This window comes from Parasteatoda tepidariorum, chromosome 1 (assembly GCF_982258835.1).
Source record: "Parasteatoda tepidariorum strain Cologne lab strain chromosome 1, Ptep-v5.0, whole genome shotgun sequence".
Taxonomy (NCBI): domain Eukaryota; kingdom Metazoa; phylum Arthropoda; class Arachnida; order Araneae; family Theridiidae; genus Parasteatoda; species Parasteatoda tepidariorum.
In genome coordinates, this window is record NC_141755.1 from 69,944,102 (window position 1) to 69,963,635 (window position 19,534).

At 26.9% G+C, this 19,534-nt stretch overlaps 1 protein-coding gene across 1 annotated transcript in view; it reads right to left on the minus strand.

Moving 5' to 3' along the window:
* LOC107453230 (uncharacterized) overlaps positions 1–17,422 on the minus strand; it is a 67,149-nt gene extending 49,727 nt beyond the window's left edge. Inside the window, exon 1 of the mRNA XM_087165944.1 lies at positions 17,218–17,422. Within this exon, the coding sequence (XP_087022070.1) occupies positions 17,218–17,276 (59 nt within the window). The 5' untranslated portion in view covers positions 17,277–17,422. The remainder of the gene's footprint in view (positions 1–17,217) is intronic.
* Between the last annotated feature and the right edge of the window lie 2,112 nt (positions 17,423–19,534).

Consider the following 19,534-nt stretch of genomic DNA (forward strand, 5'->3'; position numbering starts at 1 on the left):
TATCTAATAGTCATGAATAACTATTACGGTGTCACAACAGTTATTAAAATAGCAGATTATTCAGTAAAAACTTTTATTTGATAAGAAGAAAGATGTCTTAATAAAAGATTTAGTGTAATTTGGTAAGATACTGCAAATTTTTTAAAAAAGAAAAAGGCTATTGTCTGTAAATTTGAGTGCCATGCACTAATAACTTAGAGAAAGTTCTATAGAGTGCTTTACAATTGCTAAGGACGGACAAACTTTTATCTAATAGTCATGAATAACTATTACGGTGTCACAACAGTTATTAAAATATCAGATTATTCAGTAAAAACTTTTATTTGATAAGAAGAAAGATGTCTTAATAAAATATTTAGTGTAATTTGGTAAGATACTGCAAATTTTTTAAAAGAGAAAAAGGCCATTGTCTGTAAATTTGAGTGCCATGCACTAATAACTTAGAGAAAGTTCTATAGAGTGCTTTACAATTGCTAAGGACGGACAAACTTTTATCTAATAGTCATGAATAACTATTACGGTGTCACAACAGTTATTAAAATAGCAGATTATTCAGTAAAAACTTTTATTTGATAAGAAGAAAGATGTCTTAATAAAAGATTTAGTGTAATTTGGTAAGATACTGCAAATTTTTTAAAAGAGAAAAAGGCTATTGTCTGTAAATTTGAGTGCCATGCACTAATAACTTAGAGAAAGTTCTATAGAGTGCTTTACAATTGCTAAGGACGGACAAACTTTTATCTAATAGTCATGAATAACTATTACGGTGTCACAACAGTTATTAAAATAGCAGATTATTCAGTAAAAACTTTTATTTGATAAGAAGAAAGATGTCTTAATAAAAGATTTAGTGTAATTTGGTAAGATACTGCAAATTTTTTAAAAAAGAAAAAGGCTATTGTCTGTTAATTTGAGTGCCATGCACTAATAACTTAGAGAAAGTTCTATAGAGTGCTTTACAATTGCTAAGGACGGACAAACTTTTATCTAATAGTCATGAATAACTATTACGGTGTCACAACAGTTATTAAAATAGCAGATTATTCAGTAAAAACTTTTATTTGATAAGAAGAAAGATGTCTTAATAAAAGATTTAGTGTAATTTGGTAAGATACTGCAAATTTTTTAAAAAAGAAAAAGGCTATTGTCTGTAAATTTGAGTGCCATGCACTAATAACTTAGAGAAAGTTCTATAGAGTGCTTTAGAATTGCTAAGGACGGACAAACTTTTATCTAATAGTCATGAATAACTATTACGGTGTCACAACAGTTATTAAAATAGCAGATTTTTCAGTAAAAACTTTTATTTGATAAGATGAAAGATGTCTTAATAAAAGATTTAGTGTAATTTGGTAAGATACTGCAAATTTTTTAAAAAAGAAAAAGGCTATTGTCTGTAAATTTGAGTGCCATGCACTAATAACTTAGAGAAAGTTCTATAGAGTGCTTTACAATTGCTAAGGACGGACAAACTTTTATCTAATAGTCATGAATAACTATTACGGTGTCACAACAGTTATTAAAATAGCAGATTATTCAGTAAAAACTTTTATTTGATAAGAAGAAAGATGTCTTAATAAAAGATTTAGTGTAATTTGGTAAGATACTGCAAATTTTTTAAAAAAGAAAAAGGCTATTGTCTGTAAATTTGAGTGCCATGCACTAATAACTTAGAGAAAGTTCTATAGAGTGCTTTACAATTGCTAAGGACGGACAAACTTTTATCTAATAGTCATGAATAACTATTACGGTGTCACAACAGTTATTAAAATAGCAGATTATTCAGTAAAAACTTTTATTTGATAAGAAGAAAGATGTCTTAATAAAAGATTTAGTGTAATTTGGTAAGATGCTGCAAATTTTTTAAAAAAGAAAAAGGCTATTGTCTGTAAATTTGAGTGCCATGCACTAATAACTTAGAGAAAGTTCTATAGAGTGCTTTACAATTGCTAAGGACTGACAAACTTTTATCTAATAGTCATGAATAACTATTACGGTGTCACAACAGTTATTAAAATAGCAGATTATTCAGTAAAAACTTTTATTTGATAAGAAGAAAGATGTCTTAATAAAAGATTTAGTGTAATTTGGTAAGATACTGCAAATTTTTTAAAAAAGAAAAAGGCCATTGTCTGTAAATTTGAGTGCCATGCACTAATAACTTAGAGAAAGTTCTATAGAGTGCTTTACAATTGCTAAGGACGGACAAACTTTTATCTAATAGTCATGAATAACTATTACGGTGTCACAACAGTTATTAAAATAGCAGATTATTCAGTAAAAACTTTTATTTGATAAGAAGAAAGATGTCTTACTAAAAGATTTAGTGTAATTTGGTAAGATACTGCAAATTTTTTAAAAAAGAAAAAGGCCATTGTCTGTAAATTTGAGTGCCATGCACTAATAACTTAGAGAAAGTTCTATAGAGTGCTTTACAATTGCTAAGGACGGACAAACTTTTATCTAATAGTCATGAATAACTATTACGGTGTCACAACAGTTATTAAAATAGCAGATTATTCAGTAAAAACTTTTATTTCATAAGAAGAAAGATGTCTTAATAAAAGATTAAGTGTAATTTTATAAGATACTGCAAATTTTTAAAAAAGAGATAGGCTATTGTTTGTAAATTTGAGTGCCATGCACTAATATCTTAGAGAAAAAAGTGACGAAAAACAAAAGTGCCACACTTATATTGATTTTTGTTAATTTTAGTGCAAAAATAAATTAGAATTTTTTTCTTAACTGTTGGAAGCATTTAAAAACTTCCACTTCAGTAAGTTACTTCAGTAAGTTAAGCCACTTCAGTAAGTTAATCACAGGTATTAGGATCTAAATTTTAGAATTCTCTACAACTCCCAAAGTAGAGTACTACTGACACGTTTTCCGGATCTTAAAAACAAATCATATTTTGGGCGGAAGTTTTCGTTATCTTCTCATTCAAAATTCCTGGTAATTTTGGTGTTCGAGAAATCAATATAAAAGATAATTCTAATACTCTCAGTTTTTTTTTCTTTGACTAAAGAAAAAGATATCTTATCTTCCGGAACGTTATGCTTCCGATATATTTTTATCGTTATTATCATCGAACGTCGAACTATGATTTTTAATGATAAAATTTTTTAAATTTAGAATTCAACTTGACCTTGCATTAAACAGGTATTATCGGAATTTAATTAAATGTGTTTCAAAGTGTAAAATATTAGCAAGTTTTTCATTAAAATTTTTAACTAGAAACATGTTAAGATTACCATTCAAATTTCTGTAAAAACAATTTATAAACTCAGAGTGCGTCATAGTCTAATTACCTGATCTTTGAAGCTAAGATATATGCAAGTTATATATTTACATTTCTTATAAGAAACTTGTTAAAAATGCTTCAAAATTTCTGTTAAAATTTTTTAAACCCAAACAGAGTGCGTTTTGTAATATTATATGTTTTTTGACGTTAAAATATGAGGAAGTTCTACATTTGAATTTTTCATAAGTATCATGATAAAATAGTTTATCAAATTTCTATACGGCAATCTGTAAAACCAAACAGAGTTTTAACTTTAAAATATTGGCAAGTCCTACATTTTTAACAAGAAGCATGTTAAAATTAGCATTCAAATTTCTCTAAATACGATTTATTAATTCAGTAAAAGTGCATGATAGAAATATCCTTTGCTTTTATTTGTTAAAATATTGGCAAGTTCTACATTTGTATTTTTCATATTAAAATATATCAAAAATAACATTAAAAGTTCTGTATAACAATCGGTAATTCCAGACAGAGTATGATGCATCTTTTTTTTTATATTGTTAAAATATTGGCAAGTCCAACATTTTTCACTAGAAGCATGTTAAAATTGGCATTCAAATTTCTCTCAAAACGATTTATAAACTTAGAAAAAGTGTGTTTTTGCTTTTATTTGTTAAAATAATGGCAAGTCCGACATTTATATTTATCTTAAGAAACATGTTAAAATAAATTTTCATCTTTTGCTCAACACTTTTTTTCACTTTTCTGTTTGCGAGAAATATTATTTTTTTGAAAATAAATTTTTTTAAATTAAAATCCAGGAAAAGGTTAAAAAAAACTTTCTATTTATATTGTTTCCTCAGTAAAATTGTGTTCTGTTTCCTAATTGAAACAGTATGTTGTTGAAAAAGTGTTTTCTTACATAAAATTATACTAAACGAAGCACAATAACTTAATTATGTTGAATCGGTAAATAATCTTTTAATGATAAATCACTATCGGAAAAATGCTTTCAATTAGATTTAAGTGTTCAAATAGAAATTTTATTTGCTTATTTTATTATTATTATTTTACTTATTTAAGTCATTAAATCAAACATAATCGCATCTCCTTTAATTAAACTGCAGTGCCTAAAAAAGAAACCCCCAAATAACTTTGAATCTAATGATCGGATTTTCAGGTACTATAAATCTTACTAGTTAATAGTCACTATTATTCAAGAAAATATTAGGCGAAGGTCTAGTGATAGTAGATGATTTCAGAGACTGATTTACTTAAAGACCGACATTCGGGACAAGTACCAAAGGTTCCTTTTCAAGGACCCCTTATGTAATTGTTCAACATTTGCTTTGGAACTTTTAACTATATATATGTCGGTATTTGTAGCTTAGACACACACACACACAGAAAAAAAAAAGAATAATCTGAAATAACTTTTGATATAATGATCGAATCTTCACGTACTGGGATCAGTTGGAGGAAATGACCTTAAATATGTTAATTAATTAGTGCAGGCGATATTTTAAGTTACTTAATCAGATAAAAAAAAAGTACTTTCTCTGAATAAACAAGCATTTTTTCCGTCGGATTTCGATTCCTTACCCTCAAGAGTCAGGAATGATGGTGGTTAGCCGTAAACTGGATGACATGAAAAATTTAATGAATAAAGGCAGGAATACTTCAATCACCCATCATAATTACCCCGGCTTGCATCATCAGATTTCCATATTTTCTGATCACTATAACGCTTCGAAAATGCTTGCTCCTGATATTTGCTCAAAGCTGCAGCTGATGTTAGTTAATCCGACTGATAAATTTTGCAGGCTAGATAATAAAAGGTTCCTGCTAAAGTTGCTATTTACATCATGGATTAAAACAAAAACTTGATAAAATATATTGTATAACTTAATGTAACAAAACCAACATTGCTTCCCGGCTCCCCTAATATATTCACAAAGAAGATTCAATTAATCACAAAAATTAAAAAATAAATGCAAATTGAAAGCGTAAAACTAAAATAAAAGTATCTCACAAAATTTTTATTCGATGCTAGAAAAACAAAGACTAAATACAGTGATAAAATTTTTAGTATTTAAGAAATTTTAAAATAATTACTGTTTAAAGAAAAGCAGTAAGGAAGTGAAAATTAATTAACAAAAATATAAACATAATCATTAAATTTATAAAAGGAAAAAATAAAAAAATCAGCATTCTGAACTTAAAAAAAATAATAAAAAATTATACTTAAGATTATAATTTATGGAGAGGAGAGGCATCAAACAATGCTATAATATTCAATTTTGTTCAAAATTGATGTAATTTTAAGTTTAATACTGAGAATAAACAAGGGAAACTGAGTAATAAAAGTATAGAAATGCATAAAATTTTGAAACCTGAAAATCAACATTAAATCAATGAAAGGGCATTTGCATATTATTTTAATAAATTTAGCGCATAAAATTATAAAATTATGCAATAATTAACTAATAATTTTAAATTAAATTGGAAATATTTTAAATCACTAAAAAAAACACACACACAATAAAGTAGAATATTTAGAGAGAAAAATGAAGACTAATTCAATAAATTCACGACTAACTATAAGAAAAACAGGTATGTTTTTTAAATTTTTTTAAACTAAAATTGAATTATTTTAAAGAAATCACTTAAAGATTAAATAAAATAGAACAAAATTATTATAAAACATCTGAAATAAGTGCATTTTCATTGTTATTTTCCACAAGCAAGCGAGAGAAAAAAACTTTTTGAGAGGGAAAAAATAAGAGAGCAAAAAGTTTTTTTCTTTGAATCTTGATTTTTCCAGACTCCGGTGCCCTACGAAGCCGCTTACCAGGCTTACGCACCGGACAAGCCCTGACGAAGCGGGATGACTTAAAATCAGGGTAAAAAAAAATCCTAGTATATTTTTAAAAAATTGACCTTACGAGATGAAACTATTTCATTTCATTCAATTAAAAGCGCATAGAAATTTTTAATAAAATAACACATTTTTAGAAACATTTTCATTTTATAATTATTATCTCACTTATGTGTGCAAATTTTACTATACTCATGTTAGAGCAGCGATGGGATAGAGCATTCTCCTTCCAATGAAGCAAACCGGGTTCGAATCCCAGTCGATATGAAATCCGCATCCGGCTTGCACTGACCACAGTGCTGACGTGAAATATCCTCAGTGGTAGACGGATCTTGGGTTAGAGTCCCCTTGCCATCAGGCTAACCGTGGGGGGTTCTCGTGGTCTTCCTCTCCATTTAACGCAAATGCGGTTTAGCTTCATAAAAAAGTTCTCCACGAAGACAAATTTCTCCCAATACTCGGTCCAGGAGTTCCCTTGTCTTCTGGATTGGGTTCAAAATTACAAGGCTACGAAGTTGAACATTAGTAGTCGTAAACCCAAAAATTAGGTCGGCTACTTAACGACGTTATAATATTATAATAAAATAATGTACTCATGTTAAAATTGATTCGACTGTTCAACGACAGCTATAAAATAAAGCATACACTTGATAGATTTAGCCTAATTTTTTCAATAATTGTCTCTATCTGACTGTATCAGGGGAAAACTTTTATTTATAAAGATTATATAGCAGATAGACTCGGTAAATTATCTTAATTCTCTCCTTATACTCCGATTTAGTTGTGAAACAAAGTCTGAAGTAATTGTGTGTAATTATGTAGGAAGGTATTTTTTTCCCTTCATATTTTTTTAAATATCAAACCTGTTAATTATCAATTGCAGGCAAACTGTCGAATACTTTTCTTCTTTTTTAAAAGTGATTATATTTAGTTTCATTGCTATAACATCAGAAACATACATAATGTACAATTATTGCACCCCAGTTGGCAATAAATAGAACGTTTGTTTCACTTCAGAATCCCGAAAGATGGATGGAATCGTTTGATGATATGCGTCATATAGATGATGTCATGCTCAAATCTACCTACTTCTCTTGATTTTTTGTGATACATTCTCTGAATTTCTGCTTACATTTCAGACCCGTATAAATAGTCAAATAAATTAATGTGTAAACATGTAACTTAGTCTTAATAGAGACTAACAATATATTCTGATTAACTATAAAATGATATCGAACTATTCAAAAGAAAGTCATAGCGCTTTAGATTTGAAAACTATGAAAATTTTCTTTGCAATTTTTTATTTAAAGTTAAAAAAGAAAACCTTTGAAAATATTATTCAACAGTTAAAAATATATTTATATTGAGACAGTTTTACGGATAAATTACACACAAAAAATAAAGTCAAAATATTTATTTTTGTTACAAATTATGGTAGCAACTTATAGTTATTATGGCTTATACAAGAGCATAAAACTTAAATTAGATCCCACATTTACTGTAATTGGGGCCGTGGTAGCCCAGTGGTTAGAGAATTGTGCTCTGGTTCGACAGGGATGGGGTTCGAACCTCAACTCTGCTAAGACCCACCGAGTACATGCGATATACGTGCGGAAGTCCTGTGGTTGGTCGTTGAACAGTAGTATTCGGTATAGGGATCTGGAGAAAATTTCCCTCCTCTTCAGATCTATGTCTAAATTGAAGAAATGACCTCACAAATTAAAACCCCTCAGCAGTTCATAAAAAATTTGATGGTATGTCATCCCTCTGTGATGCTTCCCAGGCCGTCGCCAATAGTCCAATGTGCAGCTCTAGTGTGGTGTAAATAAAGTACGTACCTACTACAATAGTTTTTAGTTTTTCAGACTGAAACTTAGCTTATCTTAGTTAGCAGGTCTAGATATTAAATATTTTTCAAAGAAGTATATATTGTTAGAAGAAGACATCAAATATCATTAGAAAAAAAAATTTTTTTGCTTATTGACAGACGAGAAGAAATTTATTACATATCTTTAGCTCCGGCAAGAAGATTTTAAAAATAATGAACTAACTAGGAATTAAATTTTTTTTTTAAATTGATCATGCGTTTAAAATAAGGTACAGAAAGTTGACTATCAAAGTTCTGTAATTTTTGGATAGGTTTTATGAATTGTCAGTTAATCAATTTAGTTAGCAATGTGGCGACAGATATGTTTTACCACAATAATTTTGGCCACACCCCCTTTTAATGTAAAATACCCTCTGCTATGCCTCAAGGGTTGCGAGTTTGTTTATACATAATGTATTTTTGAATGATCATATCGTTTACAATAAAATACATATTGCTCTTTTTTCTCTTACAGTTCTACCCAGTTTTGGTGTATAAATATTGCTCATGACATAATCACATTGTTACAGAATAAGATTTATATTAACCACTAAAATTCGATAATGAATAATTTTATACTCTATACTCCTTTTTCCTTTTAGAATGTATAATTTATTGCTGTTTCTTTCAAATATTTATTCCAAGAAAACCGTTTTGCAATTTATATTTATTTAATGATAAATAACTTGTGGGATTTGCATCCTTTCTCGTGACTCGAACAGTGAATCAAGGACAAAGAATCAACCAATCAGCTTTGCTCTCCAGCGATTGTATTTTAATTATGTATTGTAAAACATAATTTGTAATGATAGTTGAACGCTGATTGGTTGATGTTAAGGCCCTGAGAACTATTGATATGTTTTGAAGATAAGAACAAATGAATGTAAAAGAATGTAATGAAAATACTAACTAGACCAATTCTTTGGGAAAGATTTTATTGAGTGCCATTATTACATTCATAATGATCTATTTTAAATTATTGGTAAGGTTGAAGGAATAAGCAAAACTATCTTTTATTTATTTTATTTATTTACATGATGTAAAAAAATGGTCAAAAACCGTGAAACATTGTTGTTGGTACATTCATATTGGCCAGAAAAATCATATAATAAAATCCTTACGACATAGATAACAAATCCGGAAATATTTATCTCTCATATGCTCAATAAGTAATAAAAGTAACAATTGTATTTTCCTGTAAATAATTTATTTATCCCTTATTTATCGCTTATATTTATTTATAGCCCGTACATTATATTTTTTAAACAGCATAAAGTAGCTCTTATAAGAAGCTTTATATATTTTTGCAGTAAGATTTATATAAAACTGCATTCCGTCAACGTTATGCAATTAAATTATTGACTTCAAAATAATTATTAAAAATTATAAAGCAATATTAAAAATTAATTTTTAGCCCCATTTCTAAATAGTCTCTTTGTTTATCAAAGTTTATAGCAATCAAAAATTAAATAAGAATTAGAAAAATAAGTTCGTGTATGAAGTTGCAAAACAAAATTATTAGGTTCGCGTTTTATCCCAGAAGAAACGAAAACTAAATCTGCATGGAATCTTTTTATTAATAAAAAGTTTCCATACAAATGTATATGAAGATAATATAAAAGATAGTCAAAACATGATGATAGTCAAAAAACAATGATGACTGATGGACTCCACCCCCTGTTCGCAGACGCTGCCCAATCCCCGAAGATTGCTCAGCAATCTCATATGATTTGCTTTGCAAAGCATGCTCGCTTCACTCGCTACTAAGATAAACCCATTTAATATTTTGTTAAATTCAAATTAATTATTAAAATCTTTAAAGCTTTTTTTCCAATGGCAGGCACTGAACTTTATTCGTTTCCCTAAGAAGATTCCAGAGTGTTTACTTATTTTGAGTTACCCAGTGGGCACCTTTGAACTATATATTTTTGCAGTAAGATTTATATAAAACTGCATTCCGTCAACGTTATGCAATTAAATTATTGACTTCAAAATAATTATTAAAAATTATAAAGCAATATTAAAAATTAATTTTTAGCCCCATTTCTAAATAGTCTCTTTGTTTATCAAAGTTTATAGCAATCAAAAATTAAATAAGAATTAGAAAAATAAGTTCGTGTATGAAGTTGCAAAACAAAATTATTAGGTTCGCGTTTTATCCCAGAAGAAACGAAAACTAAATCTGCATGGAATCTTTTTATTAATAAAAAGTTTCCATACAAATGTATATGAAGATAATATAAAAGATAGTCAAAACATGATGATAGTCAAAAAACAATGATGACTGATGGACTCCACCCCCTGTTCGCAGACGCTGCCCAATCCCCGAAGATTGCTCAGCAATCTCATATGATTTGCTTTGCAAAGCATGCTCGCTTCACTCGCTACTAAGATAAACCCATTTAATATTTTGTTAAATTCAAATTAATTATTAAAATCTTTAAAGCTTTTTTTCCAATGGCAGGCACTGAACTTTATTCGTTTCCCTAAGAAGATTCCAGAGTGTTTACTTATTTTGAGTTACCCAGTGGGCACCTTTGAACTATATATTTTTGCAGTAAGATTTATATAAAACTGCATTCCGTCAACGTTATGCAATTAAATTATTGACTTCAAAATAATTATTAAAAATTATAAAGCAATATTAAAAATTAATTTTTAGCCCCATTTCTAAATAGTCTCTTTGTTTATCAAAGTTTATAGCAATCAAAAATTAAATAAGAATTAGAAAAATAAGTTCGTGTATGAAGTTGCAAAACAAAATTATTAGGTTCGCGTTTTATCCCAGAAGAAACGAAAACTAAATCTGCATGGAATCTTTTTATTAATAAAAAGTTTCCATACAAATGTATATGAAGATAATATAAAAGATAGTCAAAACATGATGATAGTCAAAAAACAATGATGACTGATGGACTCCACCCCCTGTTCGCAGACGCTGCCCAATCCCCGAAGATTGCTCAGCAATCTCATATGATTTGCTTTGCAAAGCATGCTCGCTTCACTCGCTACTAAGATAAACCCATTTAATATTTTGTTAAATTCAAATTAATTATTAAAATCTTTAAAGCTTTTTTTCCAATGGCAGGCACTGAACTTTATTCGTTTCCCTAAGAAGATTCCAGAGTGTTTACTTATTTTGAGTTACCCAGTGGGCACCTTTGAACCAAAGTCACGGAGGTGAGTAACATTGCCCACACCACACTGCCACAACCTCGTTTATACAGTGGGCCACATTCATACATCACACACAACAGAGGACAACACAAGAGAGAGAGAAACAACCATGCCCAGAGCGGGATTCGAACCCGCAGCCATTGGCTTCGCAGTCAGGAGCGCTAACCGCTCGGCCACCTGGCCGGCTCTTTAAAACTAATTCCTCTTTAAATAATTAAAATTTTTAATCACTAATAAGTTATTGAAATGAAACGTTTTAAATTTAAATAAATGACAGGCAATATAAAAACTTGCAAGAAAATAACTATAATTATTCTTCGAAAAAATAACATATATGACGGCACGTCTGCAACGAATTTGAAATTATTTGAAAATATCGGACGCAACGCAAAGTGTCAAAAAAACTATTTAAAATCTGAAATTGAGCCAAGAAAAAGTAAGCCAAGAAAAGTGACAAAATTTTTTTCGAATGTAAATCAATTGTTAGTATATAAGTAATGAAACTCAACAATATTCTTCTAGATATTAAGACAAAAATTAAAAAATAAATTAAGGAGGCTGTGTTAATAGCCGAAAATTTTATACTCAATACCATTTTAAAATCAATATCTAGTCGAAACAATAATTTCTGTGGAATTGTGAGTCACTTTTAGATGGACCATAGTCGCTAATGTTTTGTTAAATGTACGCTATCGTTAAAAAAAATTTCATAAAATTTGTAAATCTAATAATATTTTATAACTGATATATATGGTCAAAAATGGGCTCAATGAAACTAACTTTTTTAAGACATTCAAATTTAGCTTTCTAATAACATGCTCATAAACTTGGTATTTTTTACCAAAGAGCATTGGCAATCTATTTGATAAAATTAACAATAAAATAAAATTTTATAATATATGATAAAATTTGGTAAAATTTGATAATTTTATTATGATACCAGGGGTCTGTTTAGAAGAAATTTGGGTTTGTTAACGGACCCTTCACAAAATATCTTTTCATAAAAACGGACCCTTCACAAAATATTTTAACTTAAAAACGGACCCTTCACAAAATGATTTTTCTTTTAATCGGCCCCTTCACAAATTTGTTAATCTTTATTATTGTTTTGTTAATCGAATAAACCCTTCCCAGGGGGAAAAACAAGAAAGATGGATGTAAACGAATTAAGTTTTGTCTTCGGCAGACGCTTCTTCCACTATTCGTCCAAAATGAATTCGTCAGCAGTATAGGCTAAATACCAAATATTTGTATGCTGTATCTCTAATTTAGAAGCAGTAATCGCTGTTTATTTTTGAAAATTTAATTTTTTTTACTATAATTTTACAGTGCTGAGCATAATCTTGTATCTATTTACAATTTAAAAACTCCTTAAAATTTTTTTTTGCAATAACCGAAACCTATTTGCACAAATTCATAAAAGCAGGACCCTAGTTGAAAGAATGTAGCTTAGCGTTTATTTTATATTCCCAAATTATGAGTAATTTTTTCACAATTTTACAAAAAGCGGACCTTTCACAAAATGTCTGGACAGACCCCTGGATACCTTAGAGCATGGTATAAAATCTATAGATTCGGTAAAATTTACTTTTAAGTTTTATATTTTCAAATGTTTGGTAATAAAACTATAATTTTGAAAGCCAAAATTTTCGATTAACCGTTACCATATGAACGGAAAAATTACCAAATGAATGGTTTAAATGCCATGTATTTTAGTTTTATTACAAGAATTATGTTGCTTATTTACCAGAAATGCCATTACCGTACATTACGGTGGTATTACGGTAATAGTTTTCTTCAGTGTACGCTTTTCTGAGTATTCTAGCAATTTTGATATATCATTTGCACTAATCAATTAGCATATATTACATTTAAGGTTTTTTCCTTCGAACTATCTTAGTGCGGGAAAATTCGATCAAAAGTTATTTTGGGTTTTCGGTTTTTATTTCTCACACTGTATTGCAGCTATTAGTAAAGAAAGTAAATATATTAAATATTATGTATATCTGTTCGCACTTTTAAACTTAATACTCTTTTATTATAAGTAATATTCTTTCATTATACATTAATATTCTTTTATTATATATTACACTTGATTCAACACTGTAAAAAATTTCTCATCAAATTCGGTGAAAAGTACAGGTACTCAGGATGCCGGAACTTCTTTCCATAAAATCCATTTTTACCAGAACATGTTACGGAACAAGAAATCTGATAAAACTGAATGAAATCTGAAACCTGATGATGATTTTAAAGTAACAATTATAATAAAATCAAGGAATTACCCTAATTAAATAAATATTACTGTAAAAGTTACTGTATAAAATTTTACGGTAAAAATGGATTTGTCGGTGAAATGGATTTCACAGATGATACGTCCAAAGTGCCGGTACTTTATACTGTAATTTGATGCGGAATTTTTCACAGTGTATAAATTTACAAAAATTCAGTTACCAATAAATTACAATAATAAGCCCCGTTTGAAATATTCAGGTCAGATTAAGACAAAATTAAAAAAAACATGGAGCATCTAGGGTTTTAACATGTTTTATGAAATTAAAGCTGTTTTGTTTAACGCCACCAACAAAAACATTATTATATGAAATCAGCAAAATCACGTGAAGGGAGAATATACCCTTATAAATTTTAAAATAAATAAATAAAACATGTTTTTCATATTTATTTTACATAATTTGACCATACACACCTTTAAGAACATTTCCTAGAAGTTCAATTTGAAATTCCTAGAAATCAGAAGGTTGTAGTCTTTCTGCATTGACGCAAGTATAAATTAAAGATACTTTGTTATTAAACTTCAAATAACGTTTTTAGACACAACACCATCTCTAATATTCAACCAATTTGATTGCAATATGAACATTTGACTTTTGATATAACGTGTTTGAAATATTGTTACAATGAATTTTTAAAAGTAGCGCATATTTTTGTTCTTTATTAAAATTATGAAGTGAGATTTATGAAACTTATGACCAAAGCTTTTTAATAAATAACTAAATACTTGCATTTTTATTTTACACAGATGATTTTATTATTCCGGTTCACTTATAGTTACAAAAATTTCAGAACAAAAAATAAAATATTAAACAACCGCAATCTTTTTTTTCATAAAAGCTTTTTTTAAACCTATTTATCTTTCTATAAATTCAAAAATATAAATATGAATAGAAAATTCAGAGCAGGAATTGCCAACTCTTTATTAAAGTTGAAAGCTCTATAATCTCCATATGGGATAAAAGCATAAAAATTAATTACTTATTTTAAAAAATAAAAAGTGCTGTAATACTGCTTCAATTGTATTCCTTCTCAGAAGCACATTTCTAGATTTCTTTATTTTTTTTTTTTGTTGTAAAAACTCTAAATCAAATAATATGAAAATTTCAATTTTTCGCTAAATAATTTAATTTTGTTTAAATTTTTTACTGTGAATTTTTAGATAAAAAATTTTGTTTAAATTTTTTATTGCATCGTTATAATTTCCATAAGAATAATATTAACAAGAAGAGAAAACTTATTGAAAATATATTTTAAGGAATAGAGTATTTTCATAATTGCTTTGGCTTTAATAATAATAATTTTAAAAATAGTTAAAAAAATATATATAATGTTGAGAAACACGAGATTCACGAATAGAAAATAAAATTATGTTCATTGCTGAATTTGGAATTAAATTTAATTTAATAGCTTCAAATAAATTAATAAAAATATTATCCTGAATAAAAGGAGTTTCATAAAGCCACTTCTTCTGTTAAATTAGAGAATGAAAGCTGTATTATAATTATAAATCAGAATATAAATTAAAGTGAAGCTGTAATCTAGAAAATATTTTATACCTATCACATCGAAAATTTTTTTAGTATAAGAATTTAAAACTCAGTTTCTTTCCTATATGATTTATTTCAATTTGCATATACTTATATAATGAAACCTTTTTATTTTATAAAATAATAATAAATAAAATCTTGCTGTTTCAAAATTAATCTTCCTTTTTAAAATTTTGATTCAATATATAAAATTTTTTAATGCAGAGTAACTTTTATAATAATTGAAAGTAAATTTTATTATTACATCAAAGATCTTTAGACGTAATGCAATAGATTTAGCTTAAACTCCTAATAGAAAAAAATACAAGGGACAATACTAGTAATTGTAATTTAAGAAATAAAAATTTTTCTATATTCTGAAATTTGTATTGCTAAAAATCATTCATTTTAGTAATGATTTTATGGCTCACTTAATTAAAAGTTTCAATTTTATGAAATTATAATATTTTAATTTGAATTTTGGAAAATACAGATTCAAGATTAATATAGCAAAATATTCCCAACACGCATTTATTTTTTCAATTCATTTTTTAAAGTTTCTAAAACATAAACGATTCAAAGGTATTTGTTTAAAAATTCATAAGGGAAAAAAGAAATGAAAGGTGGAAACATTAATCGCTTTAATTTAAATTTGCATAAAAACAAAAATTTCTATATTTAAAATTTTATTTTTCTATATAATTATTTCAGTTCATTAATAATTTTTATAAATCTCTAAATAAAAGGTTTTAGTTTTAAACCATTAAAATAATTTAATTCGCTCTAAATAATATGATTCAGTTCATTCATAAATATTTGATATAAATAATCAAATACTCAAACTTAAAAAATATATTTTTAAATTTTATTTAAATAATACGAAGCAATTAATTTGCAATTTAGTAATTCAATAATTTATGCAATGAAAGTTTTAATTTTAAAATTATCATATTATAACTTGTTTTAAATAATATGATTAAGTTTATTTAGAAATTGTATTCAATTATTCAGAACTGGTTTATATGATCTAACGTGTACATTAAGAAAAGATCATAATATCTGATTTTGATTTCAGTAGCATAATGCAATTCATTCATAATTTTTTGACTCATGCAATTAAAGATTTTTAATTAGAAAAAAATATAATATTTCATTTTTATCTGAATAGTCTAATCCAGTACGTTCATAAAGTCATGACTTATCGAATCGATGGTTTTAGGTTTAAAAAAACACTAAAATATTTTAATTGACTTGAATGCAGCCTTATGACTCCTATGATGAAAAGTTTTAATTTAAAAAATATTACAATATATATATATATATATATATATATATATATATATATATATATATATATATATATATATATATATATATATATATATATATATATATATATATATATATATATATATATATATATATATATATATATATATATATATATATATATATATATATATATATATATATATATATATGTATGTATATTTTAAGTAATTTTTTTTTAAAAATCATTATTTTTAATTATATTTTTTTTTCCATATCTTCATGATCTTTTATATAAATTTCTCTATATTTGTAACTTATTTTATGAGTTCTATGTACTTGAGCTCTCATGTACTATGTACTCTTATGAGCAGTAAATAAAACTTATTATTTTTTAAAATTTTCTTTGTTAATCTCTCATTTATTTTATATTTATTGTTGTTATTATATATATATATATATATATATATATATATATATATATATATATATATATATATATAATTTTTTTAATAAAAAGGAAGATATTTATAATTTTGTTAAAATTTATCGAATAATAACAATAAAATGAATTATGTTTACTTTTTTTTCGCTTCAAATACCGACGTGAGAGTAATAATGATGTTCTTTTTAACCACCTTCTCTATACGAATGTAAATTGTGTTGGAAGCTGCGAAAGTGAAACAGAATTGTGGCGATCTTAGAATAGACTAATTTGATTTTTTTGAATTCATACAAAAAATTTCAATTTCTCTTATAAAATAATTATCCATTATAAAAGCACTTAATGAAGATATTATTGCAATTTTAAATCTAAACTTCATAAAAGTTGCATAGTCCTTCTTACGCCTTGCAAATTATTAGCTAAAAACTTCGAAGCTTTTTTTTTTAAGAAAAAGGGGGATATTAATAGTTTTGCTAAAAATTATTGAATAATAACAATAAATCAAATAATGCTTACTTTTTTTTTCGTTTCAAGTACCTACGTGAGGAAAATAATGATTGTCTGTTTAACCACATTCTAATTGAGAATGTGAATTGTTAAGGAATCTGCAAAAGTGAAACAGAATTGAAAAAGTGATCTGAGAATACACTTTTCAAATGTCAACAGTGGTTGCGAAAGTACGCTTCAAAAGTGAAAGTGGGTAGAATAGAGTGCTTTTCTTCTCTTCTCTTTTTTAAATACCTAGGTTCAAATGCGAAATAATTTGCATTAATATTTTTTACATAGTCTGATAACTTTTACAATTGAACATATAGATAAGATACATGTGAATTAAAAGATATATTTTAAGCTAATAAATAATGCAAAGAGAATATATAAGATAGGATTAAATTTTCATATTAACTATTGCTAAAAATTGTAATCGTTAATAATAAATAAAACCAGTAATAAAATGGTTATTAATAATGTATATAATTTATCACATATGATTAGTAATAAAATAATTAATAATAAATGAAATAAACAATATAATGATCGGTAATAGTTTAAACAGAAATTAAAATAATAATTAAGCAATAAATTAAATAAATAATATTAGTTTAAATAAATAGGAGAATAATAAAGAAAATTCTAACAAGCATTAAAATAATTAATTGAAAAAATAAGAAAAATAAATAATCAATGCAAAATTTAATGCATACCAAAATGATTTATGAAAAAAAAATTTTTTTTTAATGAATGATAAAAAAATAAATAATAAGCAAAATGATTAATCAAAAATCAGTAATGATTTCGCTAAAAAATAAATAATAAATTAATAAAATTTTTTTAACCAATTTCTCATTATATACCACCCTTTATATACTTTTTGCTCTAAAATACCTGTTTTAGAAATCAGTCTTATAAATCTATACTTAGAATAACTCTGTAACTAATTAATCACTGTAACACATATATAAAAATTTCATAATAAGATTGGAATTATATATTTGAATTTCCATAAATGTTGTTAATGGTAGTACTTTCTTCAGTGTATTTTATTTTGTGGCTGTGGTGCCTGACACGCTTTTTAGCTTCGAGGATTGGATAGAAATGGAATGCCATTTATCGAAAAGAGAAAATTAATTTCATCCAGTTAATTTAAATCATGAAAAAAAAAAACAATTTCTAATATTTTAAAACCTGCCACCATTATTGTAAATATGACTTCTTTACTAATTTCTATTTTTTTCTTTTAGGTTCCAATAATTCCAAGTTACAACAGGTAGACGGAATCAATATTTAAAATAATTTTGTTGGTTTGTAAAAAAAAAAAAAAAGAAATTTTAGTTTTAAATAAAAGTAATTTGAATTACTGCTGACTAATTATCTAAATTTGCAGTTTTATAACCTTAAAAATTCAAGCACCTTAGACAACTATCTTCTAAAAATATAAGTTCCCTCAAATAATTTTTTAACTGTTGAATTTGGATAAGTGTCATTTCAAGATGATTTAATTCAATCTATTGAAATTACAGAAGAATTATGTATTTGAAACTTTCTTTATAGCTTAACAAAAGAAGCAATTACTGCCGATGATTTAATATTAAAAACTTCAGATTGATAAATGAAGATCTCTACTACTGAAAAAATGTAATGATATACATTATTCTTCATATAATCTATTTAATATCTTTATATAGTTAGGCGAAAAACTAATAAACTAGGTGGACCGTATAACCTCCCGTTTGGGAATTATTACTTTCGTAAGTATTAAAAAAAAAACAACTTTAGGTTGAACTATATAAGCCTGAAGTGTAAAATGTCACATCTTAAGGCCTGGTTTCTTAGGACAGGACGCCGCCAGCTGGAAATCAGCGTTAACCTCTGATTGGTCCATTTGTGAGTTTGATAGTATACGTCATCGAACGCTCATCTTGAACTACAATTGCCGTCCAACTTAACTGCACTTGGATTACAACGTGACGTTAACCACAGAAGCAATGGCGGACAACATCCAACAGCACATTGAAATCAGCCAAGATTTTGACATTAAACATAGATTCCTCATTAAACATAGCACTCTTCATTTAGCTCAGCTATAATGTGTTTTTTTCTTGGACAAAGTCATTATTTGTTCTCTAAAACACTGGTCGACAATAACAAAATCAATACAAATTCAAAATAAATATTTGTTTACGTTATTAAGGCATGCGCAATGAGAGATAATGTCTGCGTTGGACCGACTGTTCACGCTGAGCTAACAAAAAAGTATTTTTTTGGCGTCAGCTCTACGTTAACTTTCCGCTGACGCCCAAATAAGGCGCTAGTTCTAAGAAACCAAGCCTTGAGC